The 17,902-nt window shown below is 52.2% G+C and overlaps 2 protein-coding genes across 2 annotated transcripts; both read right to left on the reverse strand.

Moving 5' to 3' along the window:
• Positions 1–1,066: 1,066 nt before the first annotated feature.
• On the reverse strand, positions 1,067–14,125 carry Sap30l (SAP30 like). Its single transcript, XM_004836526.3, has 4 exons — positions 13,928–14,125; positions 9,794–9,916; positions 7,654–7,752; positions 1,067–5,853 (listed from the first exon to the last, which is right to left on the reverse strand). Exons 1-4 carry the CDS (start codon positions 14,123–14,125, stop codon positions 5,725–5,727), a joined length of 549 nt encoding a protein of 182 aa, XP_004836583.1. The 3' UTR covers positions 1,067–5,724.
• A 158-nt stretch (positions 14,126–14,283) lies between these two features.
• Positions 14,284–17,429, reverse strand: LOC147822997 (uncharacterized). Its single transcript, XM_087194477.1, has 2 exons — positions 17,307–17,429; positions 14,284–15,210 (listed from the first exon to the last, which is right to left on the reverse strand). Exons 1-2 carry the CDS (start codon positions 17,427–17,429, stop codon positions 14,293–14,295), a joined length of 1,041 nt encoding a protein of 346 aa, XP_087050603.1. The 3' UTR covers positions 14,284–14,292.
• Positions 17,430–17,902: the final 473 nt, after the last annotated feature.

Here is a 17,902-nt window from a genome sequence, read left to right on the forward strand (position 1 = left end):
GGATTTGGACTGGGAAACCTCCAGGCTGGATTGTTTTTCCATTTTATTGTGCTTATGTCTTAGCTGGAAAAAGAAATTCCTACTTCTGAAACTCAGCTCCTGAGTTTTTCCTTGAAGATGAAGGAGGGGGCCCAGGAATTGGCATTGCAATACCCTCTCTCTCTGTGCTGTTTACAGAGGACTTCGAGGATGAGGGTGGTGGCCAGGGTAGGAATGGTACTTTTAAAATTTCTGTGAGGTTCAAAATCCTAGAGCTAGAATGCATTATTTAACATAAGGAAAAACCTTTTCTACATTTTCTCCCTTTCCATTCTGGGCTCGCTTTTGCTCCTGCCCAGCAGCACGGGGCGGATGAGGGGCCACATCCCCCTGGGCCTCAGGGACCTGCACCAGAGAAGCCGTCATGTGGTCTGGGTTTCTCACACCACCACGTGCATGTGACTTGCTGGGAGGCTTTGTCAAAACGGATTCAGTAGGTAGCCAGCCAGGGAGGGTGCAGGGCGTCTCCATTCCTAACCGACGCGCAGGTGACAGACGCACCAACAGCAAGGTTCAGCTAGAAACCCCAGAGCTTACACGTGCTTTTGAGACTTGAAACACCGGGATGTTTACACAAAGTTCTGAGTTTCCAGCTCCTCTTACCAAACTGCAGCACCTGGTCACGGGACTGGCATTCCCACAGGACAGCGACGGGCAGGAACTGAGGAGCAGCTGCTCTTAGAAGGGGCCTGAGTTGCCTGGTTTGCAGCTTGTCCCCTGCAGGCCTTTCAGTCTACAACAGTCCAGTGTACTGGGGACTCCCTTAGATGGTAATGGAAAATCCAGGCATCGGACTCTAAAGCCCAGGGTACCTGGGACACGACAGGAAGCTGGCTCAGGCTGTTGGATGCAGGTAAGTGAGGGGACAGGAGCACTAGGACGGGGCCCAGCCTCCTGAGATGTAAACTGGACAGTGTGGGTGCTGACTGCTGGAGCTGCTGTCATTACTGACCGCATACGTGGCAGGGCCCAGTGTGGAGGTGAGAGCATCTGAATTCATGTAGAAGTACAAAGGAACAACAGAGTGTGTCTTTTTACTCATTCAGTTCATTTATTAAGAGCAAAAGTTGGGCCATCCCATCTGTGATATTGCAAATGAAAGTCACATAATACTAAGGAGACTCCAACGAGTTGAGAGCCTTTCAACAGTACAGAGCCGTAGATTACAAAATTGGAATACAGAGGATCCCCCCAATTTGGCAGGAAACAAGTACAATATGAGGAGGCCTGGAATGGAAGGGCACTTACTTTTCAATAAGGCAGTTACAAAATGGACAAGAAAAACTCCCTAAACCCCGTACCCCAAAATACACTCTGATGAGCATAACAAACTAGAGATGTAAAAGAGCGATCGGGTACAGCCCTGCGTCATCGGCAAAGGTACTGATTCAGTGAAAGCCACCGAAGGGTCTGTGCTGAGATGTCAGCTCTGTGAAACAGCTGATGGTGGACGTTGCTGCCACAGGGATAGGTCCCGCATTACCAACGTTGGATTCCACCCCAAAGTATTGGACCAGCAGTGCCCTTCCCAACCACGACTTGGAAACAGTCTGCAATACCGGGAGAGGAGTAAGAAGGCAGCCCGGAGGCACCGTGCTCCCCAGGGCATGATCCTGAGCTCGCCGCCCCTCAGCTCCATTGCCCAGCTTGCCGATGGACCAGAAATCCCAACCTGAGAGGACCTGCCTGGGGGGCCGAGGTTGGGCCAGGAGATCACAGACCAAAAGCACCTCGGGGGCATCAGTCCCGACCCTCACCCACAGGCTAGATCTGGCCTTCCCCGCCACTCCGCTCACAGACTCCACTGGCCGCGTGATGCCACTCAGCCTTGGGGTCTGCAGGGCAGTTTGGTCTGACACCAAGCTGGCCCCGGGGCCTCTCCCTTTACGAGTTCTCAGGAATCTGAGGGCCGCTTCCCTTAGACTTCGTGAGTTAACCTGCACGCGACAGGAGAGCACCAGGCCACGGGCTGGGCCAGGCCCCAGGAGCAGGTGACCTCAGACAAACCCCTGGGAACCTCTTCCTCATTCTCTAAGGATGGACGGCCAGTCAGCCGTGAACGACTTCCCAGCTTGAAGGTCCAGCACTTCTGACACGGAGACGTGTAGTGGCCGGCTCGCAGCCTCACATTCTTGAGCTTCGTTTTCTCAGTAGAAACCAAGTGTGAAGTCCTTACAGGAAGCCAAGGCAAAGCTCCCAGCAACCGTGGAACCTTTAAACTCCATGCAAAGTAATGATATTATCTTTGAGTTTAGCTGCAGTTTTTCCTAAATGATGTTATGAGCATTAGGGTTTGTGAGGGAAGCACAGAACTAAGGGCTCGGCTGCTGTAAGTTGTTTTTTACCAGCCCCCGCCCCCAGTACTCCTCCAGCTTTGGCAAGAAGCAGCCAGGATAACCTGGCGGATGGTGTTCTCTCAAAATCCTCCAACGAAGAGCTCAGCAGGGTCGGCTCTCGGGGAGGAGGAGGGTCAGGGCACCAGAAAGTCTATGTCCTCGCTCCTCCCCTTTGGAGACAATAATGCAGTGGCACAGGACACTGCTGGGAATTAGGTCTCTCCACATGGCCCCCGCAGGGCAGACTAAGGTGGAAATTACAGAGAACACGGAAAAGCCAGAGGTTTACAAAGAGAGAACAGGCTTCCCCAGGAGGTAGTGAGTTCTCTACAGAGGTGTGTAAGCCCGGGCCGCTCCTGTGGTGGGACAGCTGTAGGAGAATGTCAGCACCTATGGGGACGCTGGACGGGAGGACTCAAAGGCCCCTTCCCAATCTTTGGATCTTGTCACTGCAATGACTGGGAGCCTCCAGGGGCTTTCCATGGAGCATCTTCCCAGTCTCACGCTGGGGCACCCACTTTGGTCAGAAAGTGCCCTGCCCTCCCGTCCTTCCACCAGGCAGCTGCCCTGCAGGACAGCAACAAGAAGTCCCTACAGAAGAACAGCCCAAATGCCAAGGTTAGCCACAGCACCCCACTGGCAAGTGTTTTCCAAGAGGCGAGCAGTGACTGCTTAGCTGTGACAGGAACACCTAACAACCTGGCAGCTGTAACACACACGTGAAATTTCTCTTCACTTTACAACACTGGTCTTGAATCCTTTGGTTTTTAATCTTTTGTGAGATTCAGCTATGATCATTTTCACGTGCCAGTGCCAACCTACGAGTTTGTTTCGTGAAATAAGCTTGTTTGCTTGTGTTTTTAAAATCTTGAAACAGAATGACATGAATGGATGGATACTGAGATTCCACGTGGCCTCCTGCAGGGCACGGGAATGAGCCATCCCAGGCTGGAACGGAGACAGGAACTGGACTATCTCAGGAGAAGCCAACGCCAGTTCTGGATTTCAAATTCCAGTTTTGCTCAGGAGCACCAGAAGGCAATGCTGCGGTGTCACATGTGGAAGGGAGCGTGAGAGTCCTTGTCAAAGGGGTTAAAAATGCAGATGGCGAGAAGAACCTTGCTTTTCCCAGACCTCGCTGCCCCCTGAAGCCAGGCCCTGTGGCTCTGGCGGCCTGGCCATGTCCCACGGGCAACAGACACCTCCTGCCATGGACAAAGCCATCAGAACTGCGGAACAGGCTAAGGCAGTGGTTCAGTGGTGTGATGGCGGTGGGACTTCTGGACATGAGAAAAACAGTTCCAACAGCTTTGTCTTTTTTCTCACCTGATCTATTTGAGAAAGCTGCAAAGATACCCATCATCTCCCCTTTCCAAAAACAGCCCTCTAGAGAAAAGACAGCAAGGGACTCAGTGTGCACAGCATCCGGCTGACAGCGAGCCGTCTCCCCAGGGTTGTTTGGAGCAGAAGCACCTTACAGACCCACCGGAGCGGGTGGATCCAAATGCCACTCTTCTCATACACAAATGTACCGCTCTCTCCTGACCAGGAAAACACACCGGCTGTTAAACAGTGACACAACCTACATGCCTGCAATTTTGCTGTGAATACCAGAAAGACACACTTTCTTCCTCCTTAAGACAGGGACACTGCTACAGAGTAGGTTAACGGTGCCCTAACAGGTAGGCCTCACCTGTCCCCAGCTCCAGTATCCCAGCTCTGAAGCAGGAGACAGCGTGAATTCACACTGAATCTGACCCACAGCGCTGGAGCACCCTTCATGCCTGTCACAACCAAGAGTATCTAAATCGGACCCCCGCCAGCCCAGGGATACCCCGCCGTGCACATTCACTGATACATATTCAGAAAGGCTGCAGTCTGCTAGACATGCATTTTGAACACTGATGAAAGCTCTGCTGCTGTGGAACATGCTGCATTTTAGCAACAGCGGTGGCCCTGTCCCCAGCCCACAAAAGATGGTGCTGTTTCACAGAACCGAGACCTTCAGACACTGCACCACCTGCCCAGTGTGGGTTTGGTTCTGATGCTCAGATGAAGCATCTGCGAGACACTAAAACTCCCTCCTAGGCCAAGCTGCCCATTGCTCCTTTTTATTATTTAAGGCTTGAGAAATAACTCAAAATTGAAACTGAGTAGGACAGTGACACCCTTGACCATAATATCCGTCAAGACAGAACTTAGAATCCAAATCCTTTTCTTCTTTTTCTGCGACCCTACTATCCCCACCCTCTGCCCCCAACACAAAAGCATACTTTTGGATATAAAGCTTTGTTTGCACACGGTACTTTGGCTCAGACAGAATTAGACAGAAGAATCTGACTTTCTGAACAACAGCAACAACAACAAAAATCAGGTAATTGTGAATATTGTAAAAATGACTTCAGTCACCTTTTTCCCTAAGAGGGAGGCAAATTTTTCACAAAGATGAGCGTCAGGTGGCACTGACCTTTGTTGCTCAAACCCATCATTTCCTGACCAGCAGAGCTCAGGGAGCCCAGGCCGGCCAGACTGTCTCCCACTGCTGGTTTCCAGGTGGGAATCACACGGCCCTCGGTAGTTTCCTGGTAGTTGTGAACTAAGGATGAATACTTCTGAGAACATCAGCCCAAGCACTAACTCTCTACTTGTCAAAGCTTGATTGCCCAGGAGCATGGCTTAAGTCTTCCCGAAGGACTTCACCCCGAAGAATAGCACAAAGGGGCGCACGAATGGCCTTCTGGGAGGGTTGCTCTGTCACTGTTTCCGGAGCCGCAGCAAACACCACCTCGTACATGTAACTGCCCTGCAATCCGCACTTGACCTGCAGTCTCCTTGCTGGGACATTGCGCCCAGCAGTTAAGCGGGGAGTGACAGACGCGGAGGTCTCAGGAGCGAGCAGTGAGGCAGATGTTGCAGGGTTGGCGTGGTCCTGACAGCTGCAGCAGCCAGAGAATGCTGAGTGCTCTCGGTGTGTGAGGCCTGGGGCACTGGAGGGCGACCAGGGTCAGACAGGTCTGCTAAGGTCAGAAAAGCCCACGGCAGGGTGGACCCTCTGCGTCCTGACCCAGGTCTGCACCTCACTGTCCCCCAGGGCTGTGTCCAAAGGGACCACTCAGTCCTCGCTTCCAACAGAGCTGAATGCTGCAGGACATAGCTTTAAGTTCTTTTTATGATCCTCTTTGCGGTCCAGTAGTTACCTTGCTGAATCATGAGAATATAATATCCTGACCAAAGAGATCTGCAGTATTCACATTCAGACTTTTTTATTTACAATACAACTGAACAGTCTTGAATGTAGCAGGGATCACCTGAGCCTCAGGCAGTGCGTTCCTCCTCCCGGCGCCCTCCCTCACTCAGGCTGCTTGCTGCCCTCCGACTTCTGGTCCAGCCTGCTCCTGTTGCTCTTCACCATGTAGATGAAGTAGGCCAGCGTCTCTTTTTCATTCACAGGTATGTTCCTGAAGTGTCGACTGACAGTCTGTGGGGGCAACAAAGTAAAAATAAAAACCCACAGTCCCTTAAACCACGCATAAATCAAGATTACAGACTAGGTCACGCGAAGTGGGGGGCAGAGTGCACCCTCAGTACAGGGCACCATGCAGGGCCCCTCGCACTCTCCTCCCTGCCACCTCCTGCAGCACGACCAGGATGCAGTTCCACAGCACCGGCAGCCAGGCATGCGTCCCTGCAGGATCCCACTCACCACCACACATGCAAATGCCAGGACTGCTCTACCTGGCCAGTTGCTACCAAACTTCTCCGGCCCTCAAAGTGGGGAGGAATGTGTCTTTTCAGTTGTGCCAAATGAACAGATAATGGAATAGGTGCAAGCAATCTCACTAGCAGATAACTGCTTCTGGAGAGATACAATGGACTTGAAGGAAAGAAACTTTATCATTTCTGACATAATCCTGGTCCTTTACTCCTTTCAGGGGTGTGGTACTGGGGATTGCACCCAAGGTCTTCACATTGAGCTGCAGCCCCAGGCCGTTTTACATTTAGTTTGAGACAGCATCTTGCTAAGCTGCTAAAGTGTCCAGACTGGGCTTGAACTCCAGGTCCTCCTGCCTCAGCCTCCCGAGGGCTGGGTCTGCAGGTGTGTGCCACCACGCTCAGCTCTCCTTTACTTTCTGAAATAAGACCTGAGCACGCAAACGCCTCCCAGCCCTCCAGCCCTCCAGCCCTCCACCAGAGTGAGTGCTTGTCTTCAGGTAGGAAAGGGTTGTGTGTTCCTGTTTCGCCTGGATACCAATGAAGGAAAGGTTTGAGAAGAAAGTGACAGCAGTGAGAAACCTCTCGGAGAACACCTCACACAAGGAGACACTAAATGGATGGAGCTGATGGGGACAGACACGAAGAACATGAAAAAGGGGTTATTTCTGAATGGTAGAGCTGTGTTTTTCTTATCCTTCCAAATTTTTTACACCAGGCAGAATAAAACTACATAAAATAAAATACAATGGGCACCAAGAAGGAAGAGACAGTGTATGCAGTGGTGCCTGTCTCCAGTCCCAGCTGCCCAGGAGGCTGAGGCAGGAGGACTGCCTGAGCCCGAGAATTCGAAGCTAGCCTGGCATCACAGCAAAAGCCCATCTCAAAAAAACCAAAACCAAAACTGGGTGTGGTGGCTCATGCATGTAATCTGAGCACTCAGGAGGCTGAGGCAGGAGGATCACTGCCGGTTCGAGGCCAGCCTGGGCTACATAGTGAGAACCTGTCTCAAAAAACCAAAACCAAAAATCAAAAAAACCAGAGCAATGAGAGAATACACACAAATGCCAACAAGAATGCTGCCCTCCAAACTGTGTTAAGATGTTAGGGCAGAAGAAAATTTTCTTTAGTGCCATTCATTATAATAAATACTTCAGTTGCCGACACCAGAGAAGGAATCAAGGAAGGAAAAAAAAATAAAGAAAATTAGCTCCTGTAGAACATTACCAAAGTTTTTGGGGATGATTAATCTGACATATTTGGTATGCAGAAAGAATGTATCTATTACAAATCATGCAAAAAAGACGCAAACAAACAAAGAACACTCAGGACTGAGAATCAGAATCAGTTCGGCTCCCTAACTGGGTCTGTGTGGTTTTAAGTAAGTCCTTTCCTCTCTCTCTGCCATGTGGTTTCCGGGCCTGAAGCCACGGAACTCTGCAGTCCACAGGAAGGGAAGGTCAGCCACGTCCAGAGCCATGGTGGAGATTAGGATGAGGACGCACAGCGGGGAGGAGGGCAGGGTCACCCTGGAGGCGAAGGGTGGTTCCCCTCCTTGTCCACCTACTTCTGCTAACTGGGCCTTATTGAAGCCGGGCCTGGTCTGCAGCTTGTAGTGCCGCTTGTAGCGCCGTAGAGTATTCACCTGCAGCTGGAACAGGTCGACCTAGGGCGAAGAGGAGAGGCAGAAGGGTTACTCTTTTCTGATGGGCCGGGACTCACCAAGAGCCTGCCACGAGCCCGGCGTTCCCTGGGTGGGCGAGGATGGTACGGCTGTGGAGGAGTCTGACGCTGTGCGCGGACTCTACCGACCGGCAAGGAGCACAGGGACAGCAGCGGGGAGTTCTGGCTGGCGGGCGGATCCCTGGAGGCTGCGGAGGAGGTGAGGCCTGAGCTCCGAGTGGCACGGAGGAGAGGAGAGGAAGGAACGAGGGAGCAGACCACAAGCAGAGATCCAGGAGGTGAACGAGGGCCAGCGGCAATCCAGGGACCAGAGGGTGACACCGGACGTACTGTGTCTTAAGAAGCAGAAGGTGGTACAGGTGGTACAGAAGGCAGAACTGGCAGAGGGAAGACTGGATGGGGACAAGGGGACACTGGGGCCCCAGCAGTGACCCACTACTGAAATGATGCCGTTGAGGTTTTCGGGGTGGTGATGCTGGATGCTGGGAAAGGTACAGGCCGGAGAGAGGTCCAGGAGGGTGACCTGCCGGAGCCAGGCAGCAGTGAGCACAGCAGTGGGCATGAAGGACAGCGCGGGGAAAGGCAATGTCCAAGCAGCTCTTCCCCAGCTCGGCCCTTGGTATCCGAAGCCTTAACCACCCTCCACTGGAGAGCTGCGTGGTGAATGTGCACATTGGCAGGCCCAGGCAGGGTCTCTGAAGATGACTGGGTCACAGGGAGGAGGGACCCACATTCCCTTTTCTAACTCAGGGAGCGAGGAAAGCTGCACAGTCACGAAACAGTGAGGGCCCAGAAAGTTGGGCTGTCTGTACCTGCCTCTAAAAGAGAGGCTCTTGCTTCAGGCAGGTGGAGAGCACTTAAAAACAAAATGAATGATCAATATGAGGGACCAGAGTCCTTTACTTGTTTCAAAACATCCCTCAAAACCCCCCTTTTTTGGTGAAAGGCATGTAGAAACCAAATACATCTTTACAAAATAATAATAATGCTACAGGCAACAGGCGGATACGGTAAACCATGTTGGAAAAGGGTACGGGGAGGGCAGAGGAAAGGGCTTGATTTCAAAGGTTTCCTCCACATCTGCAGACAAAGGCCCGCCTACTCTTTCTGTTCCTACGTAGTCGTTTTCGCTCTGAGTGCTAACAGGCGGTTGCCTTATGAAATATTCATGTATCAAATATTCAGTGTTCACTATAAATGGTTCTTCTTTTGCTGACTCTGAAGTGAAAACAATTTAGATGGAAAGAGAACCAGTATTCCACCCTGCAGCCTCATGTAACACACATGGGCCCCTAAGGAGAGGCAGCCTTTGGGTGAGAAGCTCAGGCCTTGGGGTCCAGTGCAGCCGTCCTGAACTAGGGACGACACACGGCAGTGTCAGTGTCAGGAGGCCTTTCCGATGTCACAGCTGGGGCGGGCGGGAGCCTGGATCCAGAGGGTGGAGCCAGGGACACCACTGAATGTCAGCAATGGAGTTATCCGGCCCCAAAGGACAACAGCGCTGGGCCGAGGAGCAGGTGCAGGGCTGATTCTGGAGTGGATCTTTGGCAGTCATGGAATCAGATCGTGGCAGAAAATCAGAGCTAGGAGCACTGATGACTTACATCAGAAACAGAAGGGAGGACTGCCCCGGAACATGCAAACTCTGTCGCTGAGTTTTAAGGCAAAAACAGGGTTTAAAAAAATCAACTTTGTGGTTGTCCTGACGTGTGTCAGTGGCTTTCTGAGTAAAGGTAGTGTGGTCTATTGGAAAGGACGTTGGACGGAGCCCCCAGCTGCACACGGGACCCTGAGTCTCGTGCCTGTCTAGAAGATGGTGGAGCAGCCAGACCAGGTGATTTCTTAACCTTCAGCCCCCACAGTCAATGTTACTATAATTCTGTGATTCACTTTTCAAATAAACCACCGCAAAACAAAGGGGACTAAAATTACTTTTCAGTACAAAAAGCAGACCAGGCCAGGAGGATCGATCATATTAGAATCCACTCCTCCCTTTCTGCCTGGAAGAATTTTTTGGCCTTTACCTCAGGAATGTCAGTGTCGTGCTCTGGAGAGTCTCCGCCATCATCGCTGGTCTTCCTCTTCCTTTTATTTCGGACACTCTGAATGAAATTTTTGTGGAAGTCACAGATGTACAGGTGCCTCACCTGATGGGAAGGAATTAAAGTCAGAGTTGCCAATTCCGTGGAAAGAGCAACAGGTATCTGTCAAATTACGGGGCTTTTTCTCCTACCAAGGCATTAAAGGAATATGAGGAAAAACAAGATGCAGACCAGTGTCCAAAAGCTTAGCACTGGAGAACAAAATAAGCAGCACACAAACTGCTGGGGATGTAGCTAGGTAGTAAAAGCTTGCCTAGCATCCAAGGCCCTGGCCTCAATCCCTAGCACTACCATCATCACCGCCACAGCAAGTCCCAGGCCTGGGAGGCGGGAGGAGGAGGACTGCAGGTCTGACACTAGCCCAGGCAACCTTGTGACTTAGGGAGACCCTGCAACAAAAAAAAAAAAGGAGAGAGAGAAAGGGTTGGGGATGTAGCTCAGTGTGAGGGCCCTGGGTTGAAACCCCACTACAGCCAAAGAAACCAAAACGACAGAGAAAAGAAATACACAAAGGGCCGGGGATTTAGCTCAGTGGCTCCGCAGGCTGCCTTGAAAGCGCAAGGTCCCAAGTTCGATCCCTGGTACCAAAAAATAAAAACAAAAAGAAATATACAAAGAAAACACAAACACCCGAGTGTACTCTAGAGCAAGTCTCCACAGAGTGTGAAGTCGGCAGATGAGAGGGACACGGCCACAGCAGACATGGTCAGGGAGAGGCCGGGACTCAGAGGAGCTCCACATGGCGATGGGGCACAGCCCAAGGCGGGACAGCCAAGAGCGAGTGCTCCCCAGGAGCACAAGAGGGGGACCGTGCGGAGGCAGGGTGCTCGGTGACGGTGATGGCTGGGGCAGGGGTGGAAGGAGAAATGCGGAGGTGGGGGAGTTCGAGGACAGGGTGGACTTCCTTCAGCAAGACGAGTCTCTCGGGCTTTGGAGGCAGGGCGTGGACTTGCAGTGAGCTGGGGAGGGACAGAGTAGGGGCCGCGCTCTTGATGTGCAGAGCACCCTATTTCCCGCAGATGACAGCTACTACTGCAGCGTGCTAACTCTAAAAAACGATTTCTGGGCACCAGAGTGCAGTTCCTGTGTTGCCTCTCATCTGATCCACCCAGTGGAGATTCGCACACAGCGGAACCACCTAAGAAAAGGCTGGTATTGTCGCCGATCTTATGCAGGCTGGAGGCATACTAGTAAGTGAGGTGCCAACAACAGCTCAGATGTGAAGAATATGTTTTTATTTGAGAATATAAGTACCCGGGCTGCCGCAGGAACCCTTCAAAACCCTTACAGGAACCAAATGCCTGTGTGAAGGACTTGGAGTTGTTGATACTGAAACAGATGTTGCACAAATGTTCTGAACTTGAGTTTATTCCTTAAATCTCTAGATAAAAGTAAGCTGACAGGAAATCAACATCAATTAATTCAGGCCTTTTTATGAAGAAAAGAAATGAACACTGTTTATTCAGATGAATTCTCGCTTTCATGTGGTTGGATTTCTGAGTCCTGGTAGCGTCAGGCCTGCTGTGACGGGGTCAGACGAGTCAATATGGGCAAGTGACAAACATGGTGGGAAGAGGACAGTGGGTAAAACACTGTTTCCTAAAGCCTTGGCTGGAGATTTCAGGCCCCGACCCTCAAATAATGAAATGTGGGCTGGAAGAGAACTTACAATCCCTAGCGCAAGACCTCTGGCTCAAACTGCACTTTCTAGAGGGGTAAACTGAGGTCGCCCCGGGTGGAGAAACGATCTTGCCGAGGTCATCCGGGTCTTCTGATCCCAGGTACATGTCCCTTCCTAACCCAGGATTTTCCTTTAGACCATTCTCTCTCTCTCTCTTTTAATTAAAAAATTTTTATTAGTGCATGTTTGCAGAGCATGACGATTACATTCATGGTGGCAAGGTGGTGCAGGAACACAACACATCTAATTCTTTTTATGTCCCCTTCCACTCCTTTATACTATTCTCAACTTCTAATTTTCTCTGGAGGGGGGGGGAGGACAGGAATATGTCAACTGGAGAATATTTGCAAGGATGTTAAATCTTAAATCACAGACCACTGCCAATGTCTATGTCAAATGAATTAAACTACCTGAGTTGGGTTTTTGGTGCTGTTATCCTAAAAAGTTTTCTGCTTCACCTTTTTACAAGAGACACCACTGTTGTATCTCTGTGACCATTTTCCCTTATATACTGGCCCCCTGAAACTTCAGAGCTCAGTGTCCTTTGGGGGTTGGGGGGGGGAGCAGAGAGCAGTAGCTGGAGTACTTATGTTGTTGTTTTCCTGTTTCACTTTCAGCAACAGCTAAAAATTTCTGTATCACAGCAGTGACTTGGAATTGAATTCCTGCCCAAGCCTGTGAGAATAAAATAGAATTCCTTTCAGAAATAATGACTCCACCCTGCCACCTTGAAATAAACCGTGAGTGAGTCCACCTTGAAATCCCTCCTCTGCAGCAAGCACTACATCTGGTGAAAGCCAGCGCTAGGCTTGGGCTGTTGTTGTTCGTGTGTGTGTGTGAAACCATCAACAGAGCTCAACTCTGGCCTTCCAGCAGGATCACAGTGGCTACCTGGGGCCTCCGTTACATCAGCAAAAATCATTCAGATGTGAGGGTACTGGAAAATGTTATAAGGGGCTCAAGAAAAGGCTACCAATGACCTACACAGAAGGCAGACACTGCTTCCAGGTGAACCTGCATCGCTGACCCAGAATCAGGCATTTCTCTTCAACATGTGACTGTCTAGCTCCTGATGAATTCCGTTCATTCTCTGATTAACAGAGATTTGTAGCAAGAAAGCCATTAACTCATCCTCCATCTTTGAAAAATAGCAACTTTCAATGGAAAAGCTGCAAATCTATTTTAATGGTTAACTTTAGATAAACTTGAGAGTAGGAGGGCAGAGCCTGGAAGAACAGTTAAAATTCATTTATTTGGGCTGGGGATTTAGCTCAGTGGTTTTGCTGCCTCTGCGCAAGCGCAAGGACCCAAGTTCGATCCCCGGTACCAAAAAAAAAAAAAAAATTCATTTATTAGAGTCTTAATGAAGGCATATGCATGAAGCTTGGAAGTAAACTGGCACCACCACTTTCCTCTATCTGGGGCGTAGTCTCACTGTAGAGTCAGAAGTGGAAAAGTGAGATTCCTTTAAGAAGCAATTTCTCATTTCCCCCCAAATGTGGAGACATTTTGGACCTAAAAGAAAATGAATGTTAACCATATAGGCGCCCAACCTACCTGAATATTAAATATCCCTCCTTAATTCGTTTCCAATTCCTAATCGTGAAGCAACCACATAAGGCTTGCAGCAACAAACGTCAAACTCAAAAGTTCTTAATTGGCTGACAATAGGCACGTCTTTAGAATTGCTAAGTAAAAGGGGTGAAGTCCCCCAGGAGAAGTCTCCTATAATTAGGCGCCAAGCACAGGGCAATCCCATACAAATTTAAATCTCCACCTCCGCATTCAAAGATGCCACCCTTAAAAAAACTGGTTTTCTTCCCCTTCCAGCCACATGGGCTACAAGAGCCATCTCCCAAGATCTGGTCTTGGCCTTATTTCTGCCACATCCTAGAAAAACTCATTTTCACAGCTGCCTGTGAAGCCAGCTCGGTGACGCTCTGCAGAAACTGAGCCTGCGGAGACAGGGAAGTGCGTGTCACCTCCGACTGAAGGAGTAGCAGGGTTCCTAGAAGGAGGCCAAGTGGGGCGAGAGTCGAGTCCCTTCACCACCCCCTGCCCGATCCTTGCTCCTCCGTGGGCCAACAGAATCACCCCACCTCTCGCTGCTCTCATACCCAAACCAAAACCCAGCTGGAAACTGCTGTCAAATCTGCTGGCAAGAAAGCGTCCACCGCGGCCCTCACCTCCACCCCGCCCCCCGGACCTGGGCGAATCGCCCGGCAGCGCCGCGCTCCAGCGGCCTTTAGATCCCGACTCCAACTCTCGGCGCCGGTAGCCGAGGGGCGGCGAGGCCCAGGGCGGGGAGTCCGGAGCCTGCCCGGGGACCCGGGGACGCGGGGACGCGGGGACGCGGGCCGGCCGGGCGGACTCACGCTCTTGTCGATGTCCAGCTTGAGTTTCTTCTGCGAGATGCTCTTCTGGACCCGCTTGCTGAAGGAGGCGTTGCCCGCGGGCCGGACGCAGCGCTCGCCGTCCTCGATGAGGCAGCAGCTCTGGCCGTAGCCCGGGGCGGCGGCGGGGGCGGCGGGGGGCCCTTCGCGGCTGTCCTCCTCGGTGCTGAAGCCGTTCATCTCCCCGCGCCGGGCCGGGCCCCCTGCACACCGCGGAGCGGCCGCGCTAACCGCCGGGCAGGTCGCCGGGTGCCCGCGCTCGAACGCCCCGGAGTCCGGCCGCGCACGGCCGCCGCGCCGCCCCGCGCCTCCGCTGAGCCCCCGCCCGCCCGCGCCAGGCCCGGGGGTCAGCTCCCGCGGCGCGCAGGGCCCCGCCGGGGGTCAGCGGAGGCGCTTTCGGCCGGGCGCCCGGGACCGTCGGCCGGTGGCGGGGAGGGCGCCTCGGGGAACGGCCGCTCCCTGGGGACTTCGGGCCGCGACGCCCGGGGTCCAAGGCCCCCGCCGGCTCCCGCCTTCTTTCGGTTGCGGAGCAAACTCGCTGCCCGGCAGTTCCTCCGGGGTGGCGCGGCCTCCCCGCGCGGGGCCCGGCCTCGAACCTGCGGCACCCGGGCCCCGCGGCGCGTCCGGCCCGCTCCACCCCTGCAGCCGCTTGGGCTGCACCCCGAGTCCCGCGGCAGCCCCAGGGCCGCCCGGCCGCCGCCCGCCCAAAGCACCGCACCACAACAGTTCACTCCCCCGCCCTCTTCGGGACAGCGGAAGTCCCGCCTCCAAGCGCCCATTGGCTTCATTTGTACCCTAGGCGGGGCCTCCGTCGCCGCTGGCGCGCCCCATTGGGCACCGCCGCCGCCAGTCTCCGGTGCCAGGCTACTTCCTGGACTCTGCTGGGATGGGCTCAAAGTAGAGAAAGTGGAAGAGGGAAGAGTTTCCCCGGCGAGGGAGGGGAAGCGGGCCTCAGACTCCCCGGCTCCAGGGAGGGATGGTGGCCCGCCACCTCGCAGGACGGAGGGACAGACTGTAGCAGCCGAAGAGCACGGTTGCGGGCGGACTGAAGCACCGACGAGGCGGGGCGCCGAGGGACAGACCTGGGGGAGGGGCGTGTGACCGTCCCGGGCGAGGCTCCGGCGCGGAGGGCCGCCTGGAGGAACGGAAGGGCAGGGCCCGAGCGGCCGCGCACCGAGGAGGGCGAGTCGGTGGAGCCGGACAGCAAGCCGTGCCTGGCGGGAATGACAGAGGGACGATCGCGGCCAGAGGCGTGAGGTGCGGAGCTTGGGGAGGGGGCGTCCTCAGGGGCTGGGTGCCGAGGTGGTGGAGACCTGGGCCGGGCCGCGACGGGCTTGGACGGCGCGGACGGAAGAGGGGAGGCAGGCGGGAGGAAGACCCGGGCTGGGAGACTCGAAGTCTAGAGCGGGTCTGGAGAGTGAGCTGGGCGCGCCGCAGGGAAGAGCGGCTGCGAGGAGACAGAGAGCGGGCCGGGGAGACCCAGGGCAGGCCCAGGTGGAGGCGGGCCTCCCCGCAAGTCTACCCGGGGCGCCTCTGCCCCAGGCCTCGCGGGCGGGCTAAGCCCCGGCGCCGGGAGTTGGAAGCCCGGGGTGCCGCCCCACCCTGCCAGGAGGACGGGCCCAGGGGTCCTGTACTCAGTCCCCCCGCAGCCTCGGGTTAGAAGGGCGAATGCGAATGGGAGCAGCTCAGAGCTGTGCAGTCACTTAGGGCCGAGGGCTGAGGGCGGGCGCTGCTGGGCGGGCAGGAGTAGAGGGCCTGGAAGGAGCTTCAGGTTTGGGTCCTGTTTAAAAAGGGATGAGATTCGCGTCAACGAGAACGGAAATGGGGAAAGCGGATTTAGAGGAGGAGGGAGGGAGGCGGAAGGGAAGGGGATTAAAGAAGAACCAAACTTTACAGTGTTATGTACCTGCCCCCTCTCCCCAAGATGAATGTAAACTGCACGTACCATGAACATGTACTGATAAAAATAAAGAAGAAAAAGTAAAAAGGGGAAAGCTCCCCGTTTCCATGTTTAGAAGCAATCGTCCTGTGTTCTTAATTTTTCCTCAGTGGGCTTAAATGCATTTGTACCACTTCACCTACTAATTTCACACGTGGGACAGGCATTTTGGGAAACAGGCCTACCAGAGAAAATCCTAACCACAAGCTCATTAGGGGATTATTTGTAATAAAGAAAAATAGAATCCAGAAGTTCCAAAGGAAAGTGGTTAGGTAAACATCTAACATCACATCACATCCAGCTATAAACCCATCAGTGGATTAATCCAGTGTCACACTTAAGAATGAACCTACATTTAATGCAGGTTCAACATAAGAGTGTACACATACACACACACGAAATTCACTATTAACGGAGCTGAGTTGGAGAAGTGCTTTTTTATGTTAAGTAGAAAAATGCATAATATAAAATTGCTTGTGGGGCATGACGTGTTCATCTATATTTTTTTAAAAAAGAAAAATGCTACATGTACTGGGCATGGTGGTGCATGCCTGCAATCCCAGCACTCGGGATGCTGAGTCAGGAGGATCACCTTGAGTTCAAGGCAAGCCAGAACTACATGGAGAGACCCTGTCGCAATAAAAAAAAGAAAGAAAAATGCTATTTTTGCGTAAGATACACCAAAGTACTAATAGTGGTTATTTTGGGTGCAGGAATATTGTTGATATTTCTTCTTTTTGTTCTACCTATGCATTTTTTCTAATAGGCTATTTTTTCGCTTTTTTGGCATCTGGGATCAAACTTGGGACCTTGCACTTGCGAGGAAGGCGGTGGAACCACTGAGCTGAATTCCTGGCTCTTTTTTTGCTTTTACAGTAGAAAAAAATAATGGGGAAAAAAGCACACTTTTTTGGTTTTCTTTTGTCTCTCTCTCTCTTTTTAAAATTTTATTTATTTATTTGTTTTTGGTTTTCTTTTGTTTGTTTTTGTTTTTTGAGATAGGGTCTTGCTATGCAATTCAGGCTGGCCTTGAACTCACTATGAAGCCAGGTTGGCCTCAAACTGCCAGTGATGCTTCTGCCTCAGCCTCCCAAGTGCTGGGATTACAGGCTTGTGCACTACGCTTGTCCAAAAAGCACACTTTAATAGGAGTCCTCTCTCAGAGTTCATGTTTTCAAAAGTAAATTATTGAACATATTCTGTATACCTAAGTGTAAAGTTGGCTACAGAAAGAAGAGGAAACAATCTTTGCCCTAAAGGACACCTTCTAGCCGAGGAGTTCAGGTGTATACACAGAACAGAAAACAGATGGGTATCTGTGTATGGCAGAATGTGATGGTTCCAGAGTCTGTTGGTATCCATAAAAGCTCTACTTTCCCCAACATATACCTTGAACTTAGATATTTTCAAAAGAGTGTTTACATTCAGTGCCAGGGCTCTTTCTGTCTGCGCAGCTGTTTGAGCGCCAGCTCTCTCCAGCTGCAGGAGAGGGAGCCTTCCCCTCAGGGCCTCTATTTCCGTCTTAAGGTAGCGGCTGCTCCCCATACTTGCTGTTCCTGTGTTCTTCAGGGTTCCTTTTCTTTTTATCAGGCAACCCCTTATTCCTACAGCCCCGTTACAATGAACACATCCTTATACGAATAGTCACCTGTTCAGATTGCTGTGGGGTTTCTTTCTCCTGAAGACGTGGCCTGATGCTCCTGGCCCCTGTCATTTTGCAAGTGTATGTGTGTGCCTCGGTTCTCTTTATTTAATGTTACAGTGTTTCTTCCAGGACTGCTTCGTCACAAACTTTCCCTGTGCTGGGCAGTTCTCACAGTCGCTGTTTTCAACATTTGTTTTTCTTAGTACATGTTTGCGGTGCATGATTACTACATCCATCATGAGGCAGTCGTGTTTTGGATGGCTCGGGGACATTCCAAGTGCTATACTTGGTATGTGATAGCGCTGAGGCTGTTTGTAGGCCTTGAGATCAGAACTGGTTTCAGATCTGAGCTCTCCCCCTTACTTGCTTGGTA

Source organism: Heterocephalus glaber, unplaced genomic scaffold, assembly GCF_053883595.1.
Source record: "Heterocephalus glaber isolate CG9 unplaced genomic scaffold, H.glaber_assembly_v1.0 deba00001606, whole genome shotgun sequence".
NCBI classification, from domain to species: domain Eukaryota; kingdom Metazoa; phylum Chordata; class Mammalia; order Rodentia; family Bathyergidae; genus Heterocephalus; species Heterocephalus glaber.